This window comes from Aquarana catesbeiana, linkage group LG11 (genome assembly GCF_042186555.1).
Source record: "Aquarana catesbeiana isolate 2022-GZ linkage group LG11, ASM4218655v1, whole genome shotgun sequence".
Lineage (NCBI taxonomy): Eukaryota > Metazoa > Chordata > Amphibia > Anura > Ranidae > Aquarana > Aquarana catesbeiana.
The window spans coordinates 137,181,159-137,204,482 of record NC_133334.1 but is presented as its reverse complement, the minus strand read 5'-3'; the positions used below and the strand labels follow the sequence as shown (position 1 = coordinate 137,204,482).

The 23,324-nt window shown below is 39.4% G+C and overlaps 1 protein-coding gene across 1 annotated transcript in view; it reads left to right on the top strand.

Moving 5' to 3' along the window:
* NKD1 (NKD inhibitor of WNT signaling pathway 1) overlaps nucleotides 1-11,478 on the top strand; it is a 143,180-nt gene extending 131,702 nt beyond the window's left edge. The window contains exon 10 of the mRNA XM_073604988.1: nucleotides 4,191-11,478. Within this exon, the coding sequence (XP_073461089.1) occupies nucleotides 4,191-4,771 (581 nt within the window). The 3' untranslated portion in view covers nucleotides 4,772-11,478. The remainder of the gene's footprint in view (nucleotides 1-4,190) is intronic.
* Nucleotides 11,479-23,324: the final 11,846 nt, after the last annotated feature.

Here is a 23,324-nt window from a genome sequence, read left to right as displayed (position 1 = left end):
AGCCAAAGTAGTCAGTCAATGGCAGAAAGGAAAACCAAACGACTGCAATGGGAGCTCAAATATCAATGAATCAGTGTCCAGCTGCTGTGCTGGTAGCAAGAGATGTACGAAGGAGCCTTGCACATGACAGTCAGTTGACTAGTAACTGATTGGATGATCCATGAAGGGATGTGTAGGAGACAAGATATATGTCAGTTATAACAGCATGATAAACATTCCTAGAGGGCATAAATTTGCAGTTTACTCATTTTGGTGTGTAGTGTCTTTTTTGTTTTTTTATATATATTATTTATAGGGTGAGTACTACCTTTCTCCACTAGTGAGATTCCCATCTTTTCTTCTTTGGTACATATAGCTTTTTCATTCCAATTGGCTTGTATGGGAGGAAAAGCAATTCTGACATGAAGAAAAGCCAGTCAAAACAGATTGTTTTGAAGGTAGAAAAGAAGACCATTTTCTATTTACACATTTAATACATTCATGCACAAACTATAAAGGTATGGGGAGTTTTAAAAAAATACTTGGTGTATGTCAAGCCAAAGAATGAAAATCTGTAACAGGGACATGGACAGAAGTAAAAATCTACTCTACAAAATAAATCCTTTTATCTCTGTGTTGCTGTTGGAGAGTTACCCTAACTTGCTGTCTAAGAGGAATTAAGGGGAAATCTTTATACCAGAATCCTGTGCAGCATCAAAAACTTGACAGTTTTTGACTCTATCCAAATCTAAGAACTGGCTGGACACACCTGTATTGCATCATAGGTTATGTAGCTTGCCAAGTGTGCCTGACAGTAGCAGTTTACTTCAGTTATAAAATATTGCTGATATCTTGAAATTTATACTGCTTGGACTTGCAAGACTAATGCCCCGTACACACGATCGGATTTTCCGACTGGAAATGTTGGATGTGAGCTTGTTGGCGGTAAGTCCGATCATGTGTATGCTCCATCGGACATTTGTTCTCGGACTTTCCGCCAATAAATTTTGGCAAGCAGGTTCTCAAATTTTCCGCCAACAAATGTTGTCGAACTTTCCGATCGTGTGTACACAAGTCCGTCGCACAAAAGCCCACGCATGCTCGGAATCAAGGATGAGCCGGAAGCGATTGGTCTTGTAAAACTAGCGTTCGCAATGGAGATATCACGTATGTCTTGTACGTCACTGCATTCGTAATTGTTGGGCAACATTAGTGTGACTGTGTGTATGCAAGATAAGTTGGAGCCAACACCCTTCGAACAAAAATCCATGGTTTTGTTGTCGGAAAGTCCGATCGTGTATACAAGGCATTTGATTTTACCAACAGTATTTCACAAAAGTGAGTACACCCCTCACATTTTTGTAAATATTTTATTATATCTTTTCATGTGACAACACTGAAAAAAAGACACTTTGCTACATTGTAAAGTAGTGAGTGTACAGCTTGTATAACGGTGTAAATATGCTGTCCCCTCAAAATAAATCAACACACAGCCATTAATGTCTAAACCACTGGCAACAAACCTGAGTACACCCCTAAGTGAAAATGTCCAAATTGGGCCCAAAATTCAATATTTTGTGTGGCCACCATTATTTTCCAGCACTGCCTTAACCCTATTGGGCATGGAGTTCACCAGAGATTCACAGATTGCCACTGGAGTCCTCTTCCACTCCTCCATGATGACATCACAGAGCTGGTGGATGTTAGAAACCTTGCGCTCCTCTACCTTCCATTTGAGGATGCCCCACAGATGCTCAATAGGGTTTAGGTCTGAAGACATGCTTGGCCAGTAAATCACCTTTACCCTCATCTTCTTTAGCAAGGCAGTGGTTGTCTTGGAGGTGTGTTAGGGGGCGTTGTCATGTCGGAATACTGCCCTGCGGGCCAGTCTTCCGAATGGGAGGGGGATCATGCTCTGCTTCAGTATGTCACAGTACATGTTGGCATTCATGGATCCTTCAATGAACTGCTGAATAGCTTCCCAGTGCCGGCAGCACTCATGCAGCCCCAGACCACGACACTCCCACCACCATGCTTGACTGTAGGCAAAACACACTTGTCTTTGTACTCCTCACCTGGTTGCCACCACACATGCGGCAACCAAATAAGTTTATCTTGGTCTCATCAGACCACAGGACATGGTTCCAGTAATCCATGTCCTTAGTCTGCTTGTCTTCAGCAAACTGTTTGCGGGCTTTCTTGTGCATCATCTTTAGAAGAGGCTTCCTCCTGGTATGACAGCCATGCAGACCAGTTTTATGCAGTGTGTGGCGTATAGTCTGAGCATTGGTAGGCTGACCCCGCCACCCCTTCAACCTCTGCAGCAATGCTGGCAGGACTCATACGTCTATTTCCCAAAGACAACCTCTGGATATGACGCTGAGCATGTGCACTCAACTTCTTTGGTCGACCATGGCAAGCCTGTTCTGCGTGAAACCTGTCCTGTTAAACCACTGTATGGTCTTGGCCATCATGCTGCAACTCAGTTTCAGGGTCTTGGCAATCTTCTTATAGCCTAGGCCATCTTTATGTAGATCAACAATTCTTTTTTTCAGATCCTCACTGTTCTTTGCCATGAGGTGCCATATTTGAATGTCCAGTGATCAGTATGAGAGAGTGAGAGTGATAACACCAAATTTAACACACCTGCTCTTCATTCTAACCTGAGACCTTGTAGCACTAATGAGTCACATGACACCAGGGAGAGAAAGTGGATAATTGGGCCCAATTTGGACATTTTCACTTAGGGGTGTGCTCGCTTTTGTTGCCAGCGGTTTAGACATTAATGGCCGTGTGTTGAGTTATTTTGAGGGGACAGCAAATTTACACTGTTATACAAGCTGTACACTCACTACTTTACATTGTAGCAAAGTGTCATTCCTTCAGTGTTGTCACATGAAAAGATATAATGAAATATTTACAAAAATGTGAGGGGTGTACTCACTTTTGTGAGATACTGTATATAGAATCACTGAATTCCAGGCAAACGGTGAATTTTAGTGAGGACTTGCACACATGCACGACTTTAATCGGCAATGTAACATCAATTACAGTGACCTCATATTAGAGCCCCTTTATAGTGTGTATATAGCCAATTTTTATTTTGTTTTGGATAGAGTAAGGAAATTTTGCGGTCAATGTTCTGTTGAGGAGGGTTTCTTCACTTCCTGCCTCAGACATGAAACAGGAAGTTAGCGAAAATCTTTTCAAAAGCATGGGTAAATCCCCTCTCAGACAGTTACAACTGAAAGATTTACTTTCACCTTTTGATATACAGTACATACACTTTAATTTTATAATTTATGGTATTTTCATGCTATTTGTCCCTAAAATTGATGTCTATGCTTGTGGATTTTCTTGGTTAATGGGATAACTGGTCTAGTTCTGGGTAAAGCCTAATTCCAGGTTTACTTTGACTTAAATAGTTATTTTGGCCAAACTGGTCCAAACAAACTATTTATTTTACCAATGCGGCCACTTTCAGCACTGCATAAACAGAATGTGCTGTGTTCCGACAGTGATACGGTGACTTCTGTCTACTGCTGGAACAAAATCGATTTGGGCTACATGCTGCTCAGCCATTCACAAGAAGCCTTGCATTTTTATCCATAAATATGAGGCTTCCTCTGATTAGCTGAAGTGGAGAGGCATGCAGATGATGTCATGATTTCTACCTCAGCCAATCAGGGGAAGCCTTGTATTTATTGATAGACTACAAGGCTTCCTGTGAATGGCTGAGCAACCCTCAATCCAACTGAGTAAAAAAAAAAATGTTTAAAAAGTGGAAAACCCCTTCTGTTCTTTTATAGTAGTCCTCTGTTTTGCCCCGCCTCACTCCATTGCCTCGGAACAGTTTCAACTCTTTTCTGTAGATCACTGATCTGTGTTCTTTCTTTTTTGGGTAGAAGAGTTGCCTCGCCATTTCTCTAAAGTAGGAATGGAAAAGGCAGGTTACATCCCATAGAGGAGCTGCGGAGTTGACCAACATTGTGGTGGAAGTTTCTTTACAGAATATGGAAAATGTATTTCTGGAAAATAAATAATACTATATTTATATTTATATATATATAGAGAGAGAGAGAGAGAGAGAGAGAGAGAGATCCAAAAGAGCACGTATAATATTTTTTTTCTCCTTTCATCAAGTCAAGTATCAAGTAAATTTTTTTTTTTGAATTCTGTATTGGGAATAAAAATGTTGTTGTGTTTCTTAGGTTCTCCAACCACAGGGGAAAAAAACGATTCACATGCAAGACCTTCTAATCAGATGAGATCTCGGTCCCATGAACCAGAAACCCTGTACCTCCACCAGAGGAGGTCCCAGGCACTGGATCCTGGGCATTTCAGTCTTCTAGACCCTTCTCATCCAAAAATGGTAGAACTTCAACAAAGGCAAAGAGGCCAGGAGTCCAACAAACATTCTGTAAAAAGCCCCAAAGCTTCAGCTAAAAATGTTACTGCATCGATCAGCCAACCAGGAAGGACACCAAGAAGCAAACCTAACCATGGTATGTCAATTCCCGTGACTTCTCCAGCTGCTTTTATGGGACAGGGTTATCCATACCATCCTTTACCACCTCAGCAGCCACACAGAAAGAGCAAACAGAAAGCTAAGGAAAGTCACCAGATGTGCAAAGCCTTCCAGTCTCCTGTAAATGTTGTGGAGAATGAGCATGTGAGGGACCTACCAAGCATGTTACTTTATGAAGGTCATACTGGACATTTGATACAAAGACATGAGCACCATCATCACCATGAGCATCACCACCACTATCATCATTTCTACCAAACATAAAGAATCATCAATTCCAAGAACAGTCCACTATTTTGAAATCTTTTCTTATGAAGAGAATTGCATTGTCAGTAAGAAATTAATTTGCCTGACTTTTAAGGTACATTTATTGACAGGCTTTGTGGCATCAAAGTGGACTTTGGATACAGTTTATAAAGATCATCAAGCACTTCGTTTACATTGGACCTATGGATGGATATTTGCATTAAATGGTGTTTATATACAGTTAGACTTGTTGCACAGAAGCCTTTAGCAGAAATAAACAATCTGAACAGTTGCTTACATCAAAAAAATATCACTAACAAAAAACCCACAAACAGCAGACTACCTCTAGTATTTTTCGTACTTCGTGTTAGTTCATGATTTTCATTATGAAACGGGTAGACTTGCCTTACATGCAAACTCACGTGTGTATGTGTGTGTGTGCGTATGTGTAAATGCATATGTATGACCTTTTTTGTGTGTATGCATGTAAGTTGTTTACCTATTTTGTATGTTTATAAAGGAGAAAAATGCCAACATATTTACTTAGTAAAATATTCCTATTCTTCTGTAATATTTTTATTTTTAGATATTTTAAAGTGGTTTTATAAGATTAGGAAAAACTAAATCTTCAGTGTCATTTAATTTAATCATAATGCAATTACTGTCACACGTGCCATTTGTGAGAAATGAAGAAAAAATCTGGACCTCCTTATTTTGTATTAAATGGCAAAAGCTGATACAGTACGCTGCATGTGGCTATCAACAGTCAATTCTTAGACTTTGACATATGTTGCAAGTGTTTAACCAATCATAGTGGCTTTTAGGAATAGGTGAGCTCAGTCTGTTTCTCTAAATAGGCTGTTCACTCTGATTTTTATTCATGCATAGTTATATCTGCCTGCTGGAACCCTAATGCACAAGAGAAGGTAATTATAAGTTTAACTAATCGGCTGTAACACAAAATCAGTGTAACCATTTTATTCATATTTTTACTGTTTAACCAGCTGCTGAAGTAATGTGTGCTTTAAATTGTCACATATTTCATAAAAACAATGGCTATTTAAAGTTTCTGTAGATAGAACTAGTCTTTATAACAGGTTCTGTGTGTTTCACACTGTGGAGGAATTGTGACTTGCCACACCCGAACAGCAGTAAGTCCCTAACAAACCGATAGTTTAAAATGAATGGTACAATATATAGAAATCATCTTCCACTTGGTATAGGTATTAGTTCCTATAAATGCAGGCTATTTAAAGATGACAGTTCTATAACTATGTACAAAGCACTGAAGACAACAGCAGTGTGCTGAGTTTGGTAAGTCAGATCATAATGGTTACTACTTGGTAATGCTATAAGACATTTAATATATTTAAGAACATTTATTAACCTGGTTCAAACAGCTAACAACATTTCATTAGACCCAGAGTGCCATTTCTCAGAAATCCAAAAAAGAAAGTGAACCTCATTAGAATATATGCCACTACATGGTAATAAATGGTAATAATTATGAGTTCCTATATTCAATTGTTTGATCCATTCTTACGTTCTGCATATGGATGTTCCTTCTCTCTCAGCCATCTGAAATGGCACGTTACCCCACCTTTTGTGACCGCTCCTGAAAGTGATCAAGAGTTGTACATTGACACTGCTTTTCTCTTTTCTGTATAACAAGGGTTTCCAAACTTTTTAATATAAGGGCCACATTGTATATTTTACAAAGACTCAGGAGCTGGAATAAAATCAGTTGTATACATAAATGGATACGTTTTACTTGGAGCTTTTTTTGTAAATAGAATGATATGATTCAGAACAAAAGAGAAAGAACTTAAGTAAACAAAGCAAATCGGAACCTTACATGCTTGTCCCCATAAGAGTCCACCTTTACACACTTACAGCATGGCTGGGAAGCATCCTCCTGTGAACGCTGGGGCAAGCACATTATTTGTTGTTAGGACACTCAGGGTCCTAGCAACCAACAATGGTACAATGACAGAGCCGGATTAACCAGTGCTGGAGAAAGGAAGGAGGGGGGGTGGGTGTAGGAAGCTGGGGACAAAAACAGAGACCGTTGGCTGACCTGTGAGAGGCCACTGACCCTAGTTGTGGACCGCATAAAATCTTGCAGCCAGCTGTACTCCAGCAGGCTGCAATTTGGAGACCTCTGCTATTTAAGATAGAATTTTTCCTCTGTATAGTAAGATCAGCAAGTGGCTTAAGAGAGATGAGGATAGTTCCTTCTTATTTTGTAGTTAAGCAGGGTCAGTTTGAAGACAATGTTATAGCTGTTCTGAACCTGTAATGAGACCGCACTGGGGAAGGTGGTAGTTATTAGGATTAATGGGGAAATATAAGGCATTTTGTCACTACCACCTGTTAAAAGCGGTTGCTTGAAATAGGAGTTTCTACATCCTTTATAAAACTTAAAGCCATTGCAACTGTGTAACTAAGAGTATCTGAGCCCCAAAGACATTAGAAATGGCGTCTGGGCTCCAGATAAGAGAGATTAACAGTACAGCTCCCTTGGATTCTGAATTTCAGTCTGTACCCATTCTTATGTATAAGGGCTGAGAAAAATGCAGTATAATTGGAACACTGCACTTTCTGTAGCCTGCAAAGCTTTAATGAATTTGTTAAGGTAGAAGCTCGGCCAACAGGCCTAAGTTGCATATCTGAAATCTAGGCCATGGCAGCCAATCAGAGAGTAGGATACTGCAATGTAAATTAATATAACCAACTGGCTGTTATGAATTTACAGTGCACTCATATGGTTTGCACTATCATTTACAAATTTACAAACTAGACGTGTAATTCCTTCAAAATGTATTATGTTATTCTTTATATATCTTGTATGGTTTTCCAGCTTTTAAAAAGGCAACACCTCAATGCATTTCCCATTTTGTTTCTCCTTAGTTGCGCTTTTTCATACAAAAGGTTTTGTTTGTTTTTTATTTTATTTTTTTTTATTTTTTACTTAAGTTGGCAAGTATATAGTATAAATATATATATAAATATTATAGTATATTATCTATACACTCAGGTACATTTTTTTGGATTAAAACATCTGTGGTTTGATTATTTGTAGCGTTCTGTTCTTTTTCTCTTAAGTATTATTCTAATTATTTTATTTCAGAGAATGTATTGTAATAGAATCTTTTGTTAAAGTCTTGCTGTTTTTCTGGGCATATTCCCATTTTCGGAAGAAAAACTGAATTTTGAAGGAGCGTATTTAATTTTATGTTCAGCATAATAAAAATAATTGCCAGATATTAGGGTAATCCTTGGTACACAGGTTGTCGTCATACACTCTCAGAATAGCTCGATAATAATTTTGTAGCCCGAAGCAGTGGACTTATCAAAATGTCCTAAATAAGAACTGTATGTGTTGTAACCAATCATGGTCTGCCTTTCAATTGTTTAAAACCTGAGAAAGTGAATTGATTAGTGTGGGGCAACATAGACAGTTCTTCTGTTACACACATTTTGATATGCAACTTCCTGTGTTCTTGGGAAAACAGCTTTAAACTGGCTTACTTGTGATTGCAAATTATCATATCCATAGCCTACCCAATCTATCTCCTCAATTTAGGCAGGATCAGTAAATGATTGGGAATGTCTCTATTTTCTACTGCAACTCTTGGTCAGTGGATTTCAGACTTCCTGGCAGGGATTAATTTGTATAGTAAACTGCTGTTACCTCCAAGATAAGCACAACTTTAATTGTGACCTCCCAACGTTGTCTGCCGTCTATTGCCAGTCTATAGAACAATGACAAGATACTGAGGAATATCATACACACTATATACCATATACTTAAACCCATACATAAACTGTCTAAAGGTGCTTAGATTGTGCACAGCAACCGATCAAAGTTTACCCTTTTATCTACTAAGCTATTCTAGAAACATGAAAGGGAGAATCTAATTCTTAGCGTCATTGAAATGGACATTTTAATTTCAGACCTTTTTATATGCAAGTCATATTGTGTAACTATTGCAAACAGAGCTACTTGTGCCATTCTCTGTAAATGCTTAAGGGATTCCTCAAACAGTGGGTTCAACCAGGGAATGGTTTTGTTGAGGATGAAGTAAAATATAAGTGTGCAGTACAAGAATGAGAATAGCTAAATAAACTTGTGACTGTGCCAGTTTGTAGGAGACAAAGGGTTGATATTGGCTGACATTTCAGTGGCTGCAGAAAAGAAGTATAAATAGGCATGTTATTTGCAGGGGATGTTAAAGCTAGAATATCAAATAATGAGAAAGGAGGGACAACAGAACCAAAAATTAGATTAATCTGATTATTCCTGTATGGGTGTGATAAGGATTGAGGGACCATAGACTGGCACTGAAAGCTGGTATATCATTGTAATGGGTGGGTTGAACAAAGTGCATAGGAAGCTTGTATAGCAGTGCATGGTAGGAATGATCACATGAAGGTTACAATCTAGAAGAAGGTACGATCCACAGTCTTGTAGGGGGTGGAGGTTGTCATATCAGTATGAATGGGACAAGAGAGGCAATATTACCTGGGCTAAAAAGGGTATTGGGGGCACAATACCTGTTACACAATTGTGTACTGAGGTTTGCACTTGAGAACATAGTAGTGTATTAGGTGACATAGGCTGATTTTACAATGTGGACAAAGCACATGATGTGATATGAGCAGTAAGGCTGAAATGATGTGTAATGTAGGGTAATTGGGTCCTTAGCACCCAGTGAAAAATAAACAGAAAAGTCCTTGTGCCTGATGTTCGGCCATTGGCTATAAATGCTAATGCATACTAAAGCACGGGAGTATTGTCAATGAGCATAACAAGCTGAGGGAGCTGAGTTACACATGTAGGGTGCCATTGCCTGGAACCTACTATATACCACCAGATGTACTTTGCAGTGAATGGGTCAAGTAGCTTTCTTTCAGGTAACTGTGTACTTGGATCCAATTAACTAATTTTATATTTTTTAAACCAAACCATCCTAAGATTGAGCTTATAACTTATCTGCAAAAACATTCATACCGTTTCTAATGGTCAATTTTGTGACTTCTTTTTGAAATATTAAGTTGCTTTTCAACAGAAAGAAAGTCAAGACTAAATACAGTCATTGCAAAGACCTCTATTGAGAAGCCATCTGTAATTTACCTGCTCCTGCTCTTCTGCAAATAGATTTTATACAGCATTACACCACCAGCTTCACTGTGCAAAGTGCTCAGTTTGTTTTAGATAACATGTTTATACTCCGGTGAAAAATGCATTTATTTCACCGGCTCCCTGCTTTATTCACATATATCCACATGCAGCTGGAGCTGTAACTTACGATCTCCCACTGGATTTTATGAGATAAGCTAATAACTATGTTCAAGCAGTAAGAAATAATGTTTGAGAAAAGGGAAAGTCAAAAGCTAGCTGTCACACCTCTAGTGCATGTGAAAAATAAAATCAAGTATCTAAATGATTGCAGTGTATTAAAAATCCCACACTTCCTTACCTCCAATAGATGAACTCAGTCTACATTTGTCTACATGTTTCTTTAATTTAAAAGCTTGTTGTGTTGTATTATTGTTAAATGAACTATGTAATACTTTCCCAAAACATATGGAAACATTGTTGGTCAAGCAATTATAACGTTATTTATGAGTTATTGTGAACTAATATTTTATATGTTAAAGATGATCTGCCATTTGATTTTTTTTTTTTATAGTAATTCTGCCTTCTTCTGTGTCTGCCATAGCCACTCCATTAGTACAAACATAATAAGACTTGCTATGCATTCTAATATTTTATGAAGAAATATGGCTTCTGTAACAGTAGTTTTGAGGATATGGAACAAGCTCTCCCTATTACATTTGTGGAGCCTAGCTGGGGATCACTAGTATTGGTGTGTTCCAGTACCCCAAACTGAGAAGCTTACATCTGTGAAAAACAAAGTAATCCAAAAGCATAGACATATTTTCAGTCCCCAACCCTGAGGCTTTACATTTCCATAAAAAAAATACCAAATAATTCTGATCATTTTCTGTAGTAACATGAAGGGGTCCTTAATTTTAGAACAGCCAGTAAACTTAGATTAATCAACAGGAACTCTGCAGGTAAACCAGAGAGCCAAGGGGAAGCAGGTTGTAGGCTTCCAAGTTTTAAATTTGGAAGGATCCCAAAAATCTAGGATGGCATTTTACAGCCCCCTTTGATGTTTTTATTGTAAATTTCAGTTTCTTCATCTATATTTGACATAGAGGGAAAACCGATATGGTGCTAAGAGACTTCTTGTACAAAACAGGTATAAAAAATGAATTGGTTGCAAAGCAGTCTTTAAAAGTTTACCACCTTTTATAATTTTGTCTTCTTTGAGGTAACCAATTGTGCAAACCAACCAGCATAGAGCCCTTTCCTTTATGTCTAATATTTTATATCACATTTAATGTTATGTACATTATTTATACAGTATTAAAATGAACATATTTGTATATACGTTTCCTGCTGTAGGTGCATCCTTTTGGGCAGTAGAAAATATTTGTTTTTAAGGTTTAAGCAAGTTGAATACTAAATGAGTCTTTATGTATTGGGTTTATATACGTTTATTTATGACATCTGGAAGAAAACTATGGCTGAAAATGTTTGATGGAACACTAGAAAAATGTAATAACTGTATACACGTGAACTGACAATGGAGAGATATTCATTCAAAATAAAGTTGACCTACAGAGTCTATATGAAGATGTAACAATCATCAGCAACGTTGTCACAATTTTCTGATTCTACCTGCTGGTTCTTGCCATGTGCCAGCATGTCCTGTCAAGTAGCCCCTTCAAATGTCTATTTGAACAGGGCCTAAACTAAAGTGTTCCCTGTCTTCTGTAGGTGACCAGTTTCCCTGATATAAGCAATGATGACATATTTTACCTACAACACTACTTGCTGGAGAAAAGAGCTATTATGGCAGGATTTTCATGCACATCACACTGCCATGCTGACAGAAGGAAAAAAAAAAAAAAATATATATATATATATATATATATATATATGTATAAACACAGTTGGCTCTAAAACTGAGGTGGGGTGGGTAATTGATTTTTACAGTGATACAGTGACTTTTTTTATTGGAAGACAGATTTTTAATCAGTGATGACTAACTAAAAAAAAAAAGGATATTTATTTTATTTGATTCATTTTTATATCACCAAGAAACATGCAGCTCTTTCCAGAGTATGTACAATAACCTGCGTTAGATTCTGGGTCTGATTTAGTATATAGCAAAATGGCCTTACTGCTGATGCTGGTGGTGTTACTTATAGGATTCTAACCATTAAACTACTATAGTGTGTAAACACAGAACTGAAAAAAAAGAAGGTGACCGAGTCATTGCATGACCATAGGTTTCATCATTTTTGCTGTACACAGAAAAGTAGTTAAAGGGTATCTAATTCTAAACGCAAACATTTAATATATTTGTCAGGAACCATAAACCAGGTGGAGACAGACAATGCATTTAAAAGCACACCTTTAATAAAATTAGCAAAAAACACAGTGCTGGAACATAGTTAAAAACTGAAGCCAGGGTTTGGATGCCAAACAAAAAGAAAGAAAGAGGGCGCACCAGCCTAGTGCATAATCCTTTAGTATGTTTATTAAAAGACATGATTAAAAAACTACTCACAAAGGTAGAAAGACAGTATCGCTTATAGCAATCATGTGGCAGTTGATTCGCTGATAGCAGTTTTCAGGCCCTAGAGAGAGGACGTATGAACCGCTGCTGGTTGACACGTTTCGAAGGTGTCCCTTCTTCATCAGAGCCTTATCAGTGTTGCTCTCTTGCGGCTATTTATACATGTGTTCATCTGGGAACCACATCCCAGATCCACTCTGAAGCCCCTCCCCCAAATAATGGGTGGTCTTGTAGAAAGGCAGACCTTTATTAGATGGTTGTAATTGAATATGTATACTTATATTTATAGTTTATATTTATAGTTTTTATCCATAGTTTGTCTTATCTGTAACATGTGTGTACACATCAGTGATATGTGCATCCAGCTACAGACTGACCCACATCCATAGATGGATCACATACATGTCTCTCTCTAAACTGGGCATCATGAATTGAAAATAGTAAGCTCACCTCCATCCAGAGAACCCATCTGTGGGACCTACAGTTGTTCCGAGGGCGCAAAATCCTTATTTTTTAGTGTCCATCATTGACATCTGCCTGTCCAGTCGCATGCTGAGATGTCCTGTAGTGGCGGGTGGAATGCACGCCGTACTGTCTCTTCCTGGTTGCGGTCCACAGGGCAGAAGTGCAGCCCCGACATCATTTCCCGCGCGCCCGCTGTCGCACGGGATTGGCGTTGGCACGCCGCACTATCCCTTCCTGATTGCGGTCCACGGGATGGAAGTACGGTCCTGACATCACTTCCCGTGCGCCCGCTGTCGCACGTGATTGCCGTCGGCACTAATAAAAAACAGTGGCCACCATATTGTTGGAGTAAGAGCATAGAGGACAAAGGCGGACAGAGTCGCTAGTATAGTAGCCACTCCGCAAATGTTCAAAAATTACATTAGGAGGGGTGCCAACATGTTAGGACCTCAGAAATAGACAGACCATCAAGGGGAAATGAGAAGAGAAACTCAGACCTCAGAGAAAAATGGATTCAAAGTTTGCGCGATTATAATCGGATGTGGTTACAATATATAATCGCAAGAGAACGTAATCTTTCTATAATTCAAGCAGACTTGTGTACCCTACAAGAGGAGTTATCCACTTTCTCTGATGTCTGAAATTTTGACAGCTGGGACGAAAAAGTAAATGAACAAATAACGGAATATGAAACTAATCTTATCAGCAAAAAATCAGGAAAATTGGAGCGAGATTGGTTAGATTACCTGAATAATCGAGAATTTAATTGGAAAAAATTAGATAATGCAAATAAAAATAAAAATAAGGTGAAAAACGAGCAATTAATAGAGAACAATATATATAACACACAACACCAAGGAAATCATTCATTTCCACCTCAAACTGATGTACAAAAGAACAACAACACTAAAACAAAGACCAATAGGAATAAGGCCAGTCATAAATCTAAACATAGAAAGGTTAAAAGAAGCAATCAGAATAATAGAGGGGAGGGTGGGTATAGGCAAACTAGGCCCCCTCGCCAACAACATCCCCATAACAAGAGTCAACATGAATATAATTATAATACTCATAAACAACATCCTGCAAGAAATAAAACCCCCACTAGGATTGTACCATCTTTGGCCCCAAAGAATGGCAATACTATTGGGAATAATGTGAACTTACCCAAAGGGACTAAAGGAAAATACCCCTTACTAGTAAAAAATTGTACAAATGATAATGAGAGTGAAAATCTACAGCTTCAATAGGGAGAACCTATTATACCATTGGTCAATGGTGTCTTTACCCTACCTCTACTCACAGCTTGCACCTCATCAAGCATTTTGTTTGAGAGTGCAAATAAAGATCTAGACACCGATTCCAAGATGTCCAATTATATTCAAACCTATAACCCCTTTGCAGTCCTTAGTAATCCAGAGCTAGAGGCTAATAGTACCAACATATTGGACATCACAAAAATAGAGGGCTCTGCAACAGACAACAAGATTCTGGACCCTCTACTACTCACTCTGTCCTTGAAGAAAAAGATGAGAAAAAGAGAAGAGGAACAAGAAGAAGAAAAAGAGGAGGCAAGAGATACAAAAAGAGGCAGACTTTAGAAACGACCCATTCCAACACTAAAATTTATAACTTATCCAGTTCTGTTTTTTCGGAAACCGAACTGGACCTCCTTAGGAAGGGCCTCAACTACGCTCCACCTAGTGCACCAAACTTATTTGAGTTATTCATTGATCTCAATAAGTATATACGCAAACTCACCATCCAAAGATATTATATACTTAAAGAAGCTGGAAGTGAGAGTAGCACCAATAACATTAGAGTGGGAAATGCCGCTACCCTCTGAAACAAGTATAGATGAAGATTCTATACTAAATATATTAGAAGAGTTATATCAAGAGGTGCAACCCGATGGACAGAGAACTTTAGAACCAAAAGTTGGTCCCTCATGTGAAAGTGCAATAGCCCACACCTCTTTCAGACCCAAATCCTCTTTTTTCCCCCATTGGGCTAAATGAAAGTTTATTTCTACTTTTTATGATGTGGTTTGTAACACTTTTAAAACAAAGTTTAATAAGCCTAAAAACATCCAAAACACTGACTCTAGTCTTATGCCCATAGAGGCTTTAAAACAAAATCAGAATGTAATTATTTGAAGGGCCGACAAAGGTGGAAGTCTAGTTATTCGAGATAAAAAGGAGTATATATCCGAGGCAAGGAGACTCCTAGGTGACACTGATACTTAAATTAAGAAAAGATCCTACAGTGGAATATACAAAGGAGCTTAAAACACTTCTAGATGAAGCACTATTAAAAGAAGTCCTTACAAAAAACGAATATCTCTTTTTGTTCAATGGGCATGCTGTCACCCCACACTTTTTACCATATACCCAAGGTACACAAGAGCCTGACGAACCCCCCAATAATAGCCGGGATCGATAGCCTCTCTAGTAACCTGGGTTGTTACATTGACTATTTCCTGCAGAATATAGTGATCAATTTGCCGTCCTTTGTAAAAGATTCAGGTCACATGCTCGAAATTCTGTCTAACTATAAATGGCTTCCTAATTACAGATGGCTCTCTTTGGATGTGGCTTCGCTATACACATCAATAGACCATGTATATGGCCTAAGAGCCATGAATCACTTTTTGCTAAAGGACGACAGACTGAATACCTTACAAGCTAAATTCCTATTGGACTGTGTAGAATTCTCTCTTACAATTATTTTTCCTTTTTGGGTAAACACTATTTGCAGACTAAGGGTACAGCTATGGGGGCCAGGTTTGCCCCTAGCTACGCAAACATTTTTATGGGCTTTTGGGAAGATGATTATATATGGAAAAATAATCCCTTTGGGGCAAACCTGGTCCTGTATGCCAGATATATTGACGATATTTTAATAATTTGGGATGGGTCAGATCATGACCTTTGTAATTTTTTGGAGCACTGTAGGAGCAATCCCTTTGGCATAGAACTCACTCATGTTATAGATGAAAAATGCCTGGTCTTTTTGGACTTAGAATTGCAGGGTAATCTAAATGGTGACATTTTTTTCTAAAACACATTTTAAACCTAGTGGAGGCAACTCATATTTACATGCTAAAAGTAATCACCACCCCAGGTGGATACAGAATGTCCCCTATAGACGATTTTGTCGTTTGAAACGTACATGTACCAAAAAAGAAGACTATCTGGAACAAAGTAAGTTTCTTACACAGAAATTTAAAGAAAAGGAGTGCAAAACGAACTGCACTCCTGTGATCCATAGGAGAAGTACAGCCAAACAAGCCTTGGGTGTACTTCTCCTTTTTAATGTACATGTGCTCATGATGTGATATAGTTCAGGAGACCTATGAGACCAAGCAGTGTGTGCTCCAATCAGAACACAAGAGGGATTGTGATGCTAATCCCTGCTTTGTTGTGGTTCATGACGTTGGTTGCTTCTTTAACCACTTCAGCCCCGGAAGATTTGGCTGCTTAATGACCAGGCCATTTTTTGGTGATACGGCACTGCGTTGCTGTACCCAAACAAAATTGACGTCCTTTTTTTCCCACAAATAAAGCTTTCTTTTGGTGGTATTTGATCACCTCTGCGGTTTTTATTTTTTGTGCTATAAACAAAAGAAGAGCGACAATTTTTAAGAAAAACACATCTTTTACTTTTTGCTATAATAAATATCCCAATTTAAAAAAAAAAAAAACACATTTTTTCCTCACTTTACGCCGATATGTATTCTTCTACATATTTTTGGTAAAAAAAATCGCAATAGGCTTATATTGATTGATTTACGCAAAAGTTATAGCGTCTACAAAATAGGGGATAGATTTATGGCATTTTTATTATTATTTTTTTTACTAGTAATGGCAGGGATTAGCGACTTTTATCGGGACTGCAATATTGCGGTGGACAAATCAGACACATTTTTGGGACCAGTGACATTTATACAGCGATCAGTGCTATAAAAATGCACTGATTACTGTATAAATGACACTGGAAGGAAAGGGGTTAACACTAGGAGGCGATCAAGGGGTTAACTGTGTTCCCTAGTGTGTGTTCTAACTGTAGGAAGGATGGGACTGACTAGGGGAAGAGAGAGATTGGTGTTCATACTTAGTATGAACACACGATCTGTCTCTACTCCCCTGAAAGAACCGTGATTTGTGTGTTTATCACGCCCGCTGGGCACTCGCATCGGCTCCAGGGACACGCTTCGGGCTCGCGCGCCGCCGGAGGCGTCTTGAAGAGCCGACTTGCAGCTACGACGGCTCGTGCAGGGGAGCCAACCTGCCGCAGCATAACTGTGGCGGCTGGTCTGGAAGTGGTTAAAAGGTGATAAAATGCTACTCATATCCTGAATATTGAGCAATTGAAATGGTAAAAAGAATATCAGTTCCCCAAAGCCTGTCCTCATACCATAATTGTACAGGTGCTATTGATGGAACGAACGTCACTGCTGGTGCAGGCGGCTGCATAGTCAATATTGAGTTCTAATGGGGGTATCATAGATGATTTGATTGGCGCTGCATTTCTGCCAAACACTGGCAGGGTGAGTACAACCTCCTAAAGTGGCCACAAACCCATTTGGCCTGACAAAAGACCAACTGGAAGCCAGGTTACTTCATGATAAGGCAGTACACTAGGCTGAAAATGTGCCAGCCAATGTATAGTGAATTTGCAGTGGAAAAGGGTGGGATCTGTAGGTTAGTGCTGTTGTCACAATGACCTTTCCTGGCTGAAGATGTGTGGACTCAGCCACCTCTTGGCTTTGGCCTGTACAGCTGCCAGCAGCTGTGGCCCAGTATGACTCCCCAGATATACGAGTTGCAACACAGCAAAGCAGATTTTAACTGAGTCCGGTAAGAAGCAATGGGTACAAGTGACTGCACTGCCACTGTCAGACATGTGGTGGCACCACCAGTTCCAACAATTTACCCCATTTTGTATCCGTCTCAGCTGCCAAAAGATACATGGTGTGCCATTAAGGATATGTAGCACAAAAAACGGGGAAAAAAAAGTTGTAAAGTTATGCTGCTTTATTCAAGCAAAAGATCCTTATTTCCTTTATCTTTCACATAAATTATAGCACTATACCTATGATTAGATTTTGCAATAGTATATTTTTTCCCATCCAACAGCCACTGAATATGTACTCAAACGTAAATTCATATGCCTAATTTTAACTGCCAACAAATGACTACTCCGCCCTTAAAGTAAATGTAAAATTTCCCCATAAAGTAAGCATTAAGTATATGTATATGTGTGTGTGTGTATATATACCATAGCCAGGGGTCCCAGAACCGCAGTGAATTCAAATACAGCCACAAACAATACTTACCAATTACAAAACATAAAGGGTCTCCCGTGGACCACGCAATCCAGCATGTAGTACCCCAATGCCAGCCTACCCTTCTATGTAGAACCAGAAAGAGGGGTGGTCAGCAGGGTGCTGGGAGGGTCCTCTCTCTAATGGCCAAAAAGAGAGCCAAATAACAGCCCTATAACATGCACCACACCTGATGAATCCATTCCATGGTAACCATCCCATGGCCAGTTCTAAAGGGGTGCAGGCAGGATGAGAGGAGACAGTCAGGGCACACCAAAGAGGTGACGTAGCATCTCCCGGAACCAAGATGGCCACCAGACCGGAAATGCGTTCCACTGCTGTGCGCATACCCGGAAGCCAAGCGACGCGCTGGAACACATATTACATGCCAGGCGTGTCTAGTAAGGCATAATCCGGAGCCTTCCCTTAACACAGCCCCCACATATCTGGGCGCAAAAGCCAAACACTCAAATGCCCGAAAAGGTGGGGCCACATCCAAGGCACGTCGCACACCCCTGGAGAAACTCCCCCCACAAATAACCAAAAAGGACAGACTCCACCTGACATGTCTGAAACTTATACTGTATTCCCCATTTCTACCTTTTGGTAGATGGCCCATCTACCAAAAGGTAGAAATGGGGAATACAGAAAAAATATTCCCCATCTGTAACCCTCTCTACCTGGTTACAAACAACCGGAAGAGGGAAAAATGAATCAACCCAAAATAAAACAAATGACCAAAAGAGACCTAGTCCAAAAACCCCCAAAAAGACACACAAAGCTACACACAAAAAAAAATGTTTTTAAAGGGTATAAAGATAAAACAACAAAACCCCCCCAGTGTCTCCACTTCAAAAGGGTGTACAATCTCTCATCATGTGTCCCATTAAATAGAGCTGGTTAAAAAATACAATATCAAGGTCACTTAAGTATCCCAACAATAAACATGGTATTAATCGGTCAAAAATGGAGCGTAACTAATAAATCCATTTAAACCGGAGGAGTAATTGACCTTCAGGATAAAGATCCAGCGTGATTCAAACAGGATGCGATTATCAAAATCTCCCCCACAAGTATTGGGATGTATTCTATCAATTGCTGAAATACAGATGGTATCCAAATCACAGGAGCCACACTCATTGACATGCCTTGCAATAGGGCTCTCAGGGACCCCATTTTGTATGTCGCCTTAATACGCTGCCAAAACATGCGTTTGGTTTTGCTTACATAGAAGGCATCACAACCTCCTAAAAGTAAATAAACTATGCCCTTTGTCTCTCAATTACCAAACCGTCTCTGCCAAATTGTGATAGGACTCATTTTAAAAGGGTCCCTCAACGGGTTATGTTGCCGGTGTCACGAGACATGTCGCCGGTCACATTGGTGTACGGGGACAGCTGCAACAGCTTCAATCTAAGGTAAGTATTTCATAATGAGCTAGTATGCGATGCATACTAGCTCGTTATGCCTTTTGTCTTGCAGGTTGTTTGTTTTGTTTTTTTAGAGAAAGCTTACAACCACTATAAGTGCCTTGAGAACCCGGCATTCAGTACGGGTGAATTCTCAACGCTTAAATATGATGGATTCACCCTGAGGTTCATCAATCATATACTTGGAACTTTCAAAATGAATAAAATTCATTTTGCCAGCAAATTACATTCAAATCCTTTATTACTTCAAAATAAGCTATATTAGTTTCAGGACAAAAATTAAGTCGCAATTTTAATAGTGAGAGTTCCTCAGATGTAACATGGTGGGTTGTCAGATTGATTATCTCAAAAGTGTTGTCATCTAATGGTCTGGTCTGGTCACATAGCCGTCCATTTTTTCCTGTATTACATTCATCTGTAAGAGTTTGTTGGTCGAGGCTGGTTCTACAAAATCATCATCGGTGTATTGAGGGGGAGGTGGGGGTGGACCCCTCGCACCCTGTGTCTCCTTTTTCCTAGGAGCCCATTCACACAGGGACGACTTGTCAGGCAACCTAGTCGCCTGACAAGTCGCCTCCCGTTCTGTGCTATGGAACCATTCTAAGGGGAGCGACGCAAGTCGCTCCGACTTAGAAAAAGGTTCCTGTACGACTTCGGGGGCGACTTGGGGCGACTTGCATAGACTTCTATACAGAAGTCGTTTTGCAAGTCGCCCGGGCAGTCGTTTGCAGGTCGCCTCGCTGCAAGTCGTGTTGCCCCTGTGTGAATGGGGTCTAACTGAACCATCACCTCTATTAGCACCCATGTGTTTGTGATCCCCTTCCAATCTACCCTTCCCCCGATTGGAGAATCTTTACGTTTAGTGGGAAGGGGGGTGCGATTGTATTCCCCACGTGACTCACCACTGCCAGATCTACCCCGATTTCCTTGTGTGTGGTGATTGGATCTAGTTCCTCTTACATTCAATTGTCCCTGTAATGAAAATGCTGAAGAGACAGATGAGTAATCAGATAAATCACTTTCTGAGTCTATATCAGTTTTATGTACAAAAATTCTGCCTCGTCTCACATCGTGCCACTTATACGCTCGTCCCCTCTGGAATGCTATCTGATCTTTAGTAAATTTCTTATCCTTATTCTTTATAATCTGCTGATTATAGCTTTCTTTTTTTTTTTTCCACAAAAAAAAAAATTTATTGAAGGAGAACAAAATTGCATGTACAATACATTTAACAAGTCTATATCTTTCTAGATTCTCCTTAAGTTTTGCATTTTCCCTTTTATAAGTAGTAGATTCAGAGTGTCCCCCAAGTTTATTCAAAATGGTTTGGACCTCCCTATCTATTCTGATAACTTCTTCCTCATAGTGGTGTTTAAGTATACTGAGCATACTCAATGAGCATGCTGTAAGGCTCTGATCCCATTTCTCTTTAAGATCTTGCGAGGGGTTCTGGATTGTGGGAAAAATCTGGACCCGTAAACTTAAGGGTATTACTTTACCCTTGTTATTTTTAGAAGGGCCCGCCGTGCTGGCCTTGAGAGGGTCAGCAAAACCAGCCCAGCTAGTCCCCATAAATTCTGTCACAATGACGTTTAAACCTTAGATCTGTTCTGTTAGTAAATACAAACCCGACCAGTCTGCAAATGGGCCCCACACAATGAAAGAAAAACCAGCTACATGTATGAAAACCTAAATCTGCTAATCAATAATTATTTAAATATAATATATAATATAATATACACATATAATATTCAAAAGTTTTAAATATTTATTCAAATGTAGAAAAGCACATATACATACAAACAAAAGGCTATCAAAGAAGCCCACAAATTTAAAACAACTACATACACATAGATGTAGGTGTTTGTATGGAGAATGCCAACATGTTTCATGGCCTAGAGGGGCGCCTCTTCAGGGCTTTAATCCATGGCTCCACACCTATGTTAGATATAAATAAACATTGAAAAAGTAATAATAAAAAACAAAATACATAACCCACATATAGCTCACTATCCCCTAAAAGTTGAGATGCTTTAGGGGAGAATAAAAAGGGAGGTGGAAGAAAAAATATACCTTTAAGTTGTTTGGCGTGTTTCTGGTCCTACATAGAGGGGTAGGCTGGCATTGGGGAAATACATGCCGGATTGCGTGGTCCTCGGGAGACCCTGATAGACACCGTTTGGGGGCTCTATGCATGAGGGAAATGCCCATGGTCCCTCCATTCCACATTGTAGAGGATATATGGAGACCCTTTATGTTTTGTAATTGGTAAGTATTGTTTGTGGCTGTATTTGAATTTACCGCGGTTCAGGGACACCTGGCTATTGTAGTGTTATATATACAGTTGTGCTCATAAGTTTATATACCCTGGCAGAATTTATGATTTCTTGGCTATTTTTCAGAGAATATGAAGCCATTTATTATCAATCAACTGTGTTTACTCTTTTTAAATAATAATCACAACAGAAACTAACCAAATGACCCTGTTTAAAAGTTTACATACCCCAGTTCTTAATATCGTGTATTGCGCCCTTTAACATCAATGACAGCTTGAAGTCTTTTGTGGTATTTGTGGATGGTAAAGCTGCCCATTCCTCTTGGCAAAAAGCCTCCAGTTCCTGTAAATTCTTGGGCTGTCTTCCATGAACTACACATTAGAGATCTCCCCAGAGCGGCTCAATGATATTGAGGTTAGGAGACTGAGATGGCCACTCCAAAACCTTCACTTTATTCTGCTGTAGCCAATAACAGGTCAACTTGGCCTTGTGTTTTGGATCTTTGTCATGTTGGAATGTCCAGGTACATCCCATGCGCAGCTTCCTGGCTGATGAATGCAAATGTTCCTCCAGTATTTTCTGATAACATACTGTAATCATCTTGCCATCGATTCTGACCAAATTTCCTATGCCTTTGTAGCTCACAGATACCCAAAACATCAGCAACCCACCTCCGTGTTTCACAGTAAGAATGGTGTACCTTTCATCATAGGCCTTGTTGACTCCTCTCCAAATGTATGGTTGTGGCCAAAAAGCAAAATTTTTGTCTCATTACTCCAAATGACTTTGTGCCAGAAGATTTGAGGCTTGTCTCTGTGCTTTTTGGTGTATTGTAAGCGGGATACTTTGTGGCATTTACGTAGTAATGGCTTTGTTCTGGCGACTCGACCATCTTTCTTCAAGGGCCTCCTTATTGTGCATCTTGAAACAGCCACACCACATGTTTTCAGAGTCCTGTATTTCACCTGAAGTTATTTGTGGGTTTTTCTTTGCATCCCGAACAACTTTCCTGGCATTTGTGGCGGAAACTTTAGTTGGTCTACCTGACCATAGTTTGATTTCAATAGAACCCCTAATTTTCCACTTCTTGATTAGAGTTTGAACAATGCTGATTGGCATTCTCAATTCCTTGGGTATCTTTTTATATTTCCCTTTCCTATTTTATACTGTTAAACTACCTTTTCCCACAGATCCTTTGACAATTATTTTGCTTTCCCCATGACTCAGAATCCAGAAACGTCAGTGCAGCACTGGATGAAAGATGCAAGGATCTGTCAGGAGTCCAGAAACTCACTGACCTTTTATACACAAACGCTAATTACAAACAGATCACAAGTGAGGATGGTTACCTTTAATAGCCATTCAAACCCCTTTGTGTCAACTTGTGTGCATGTTATCAGGCCAAAATCACCAGGG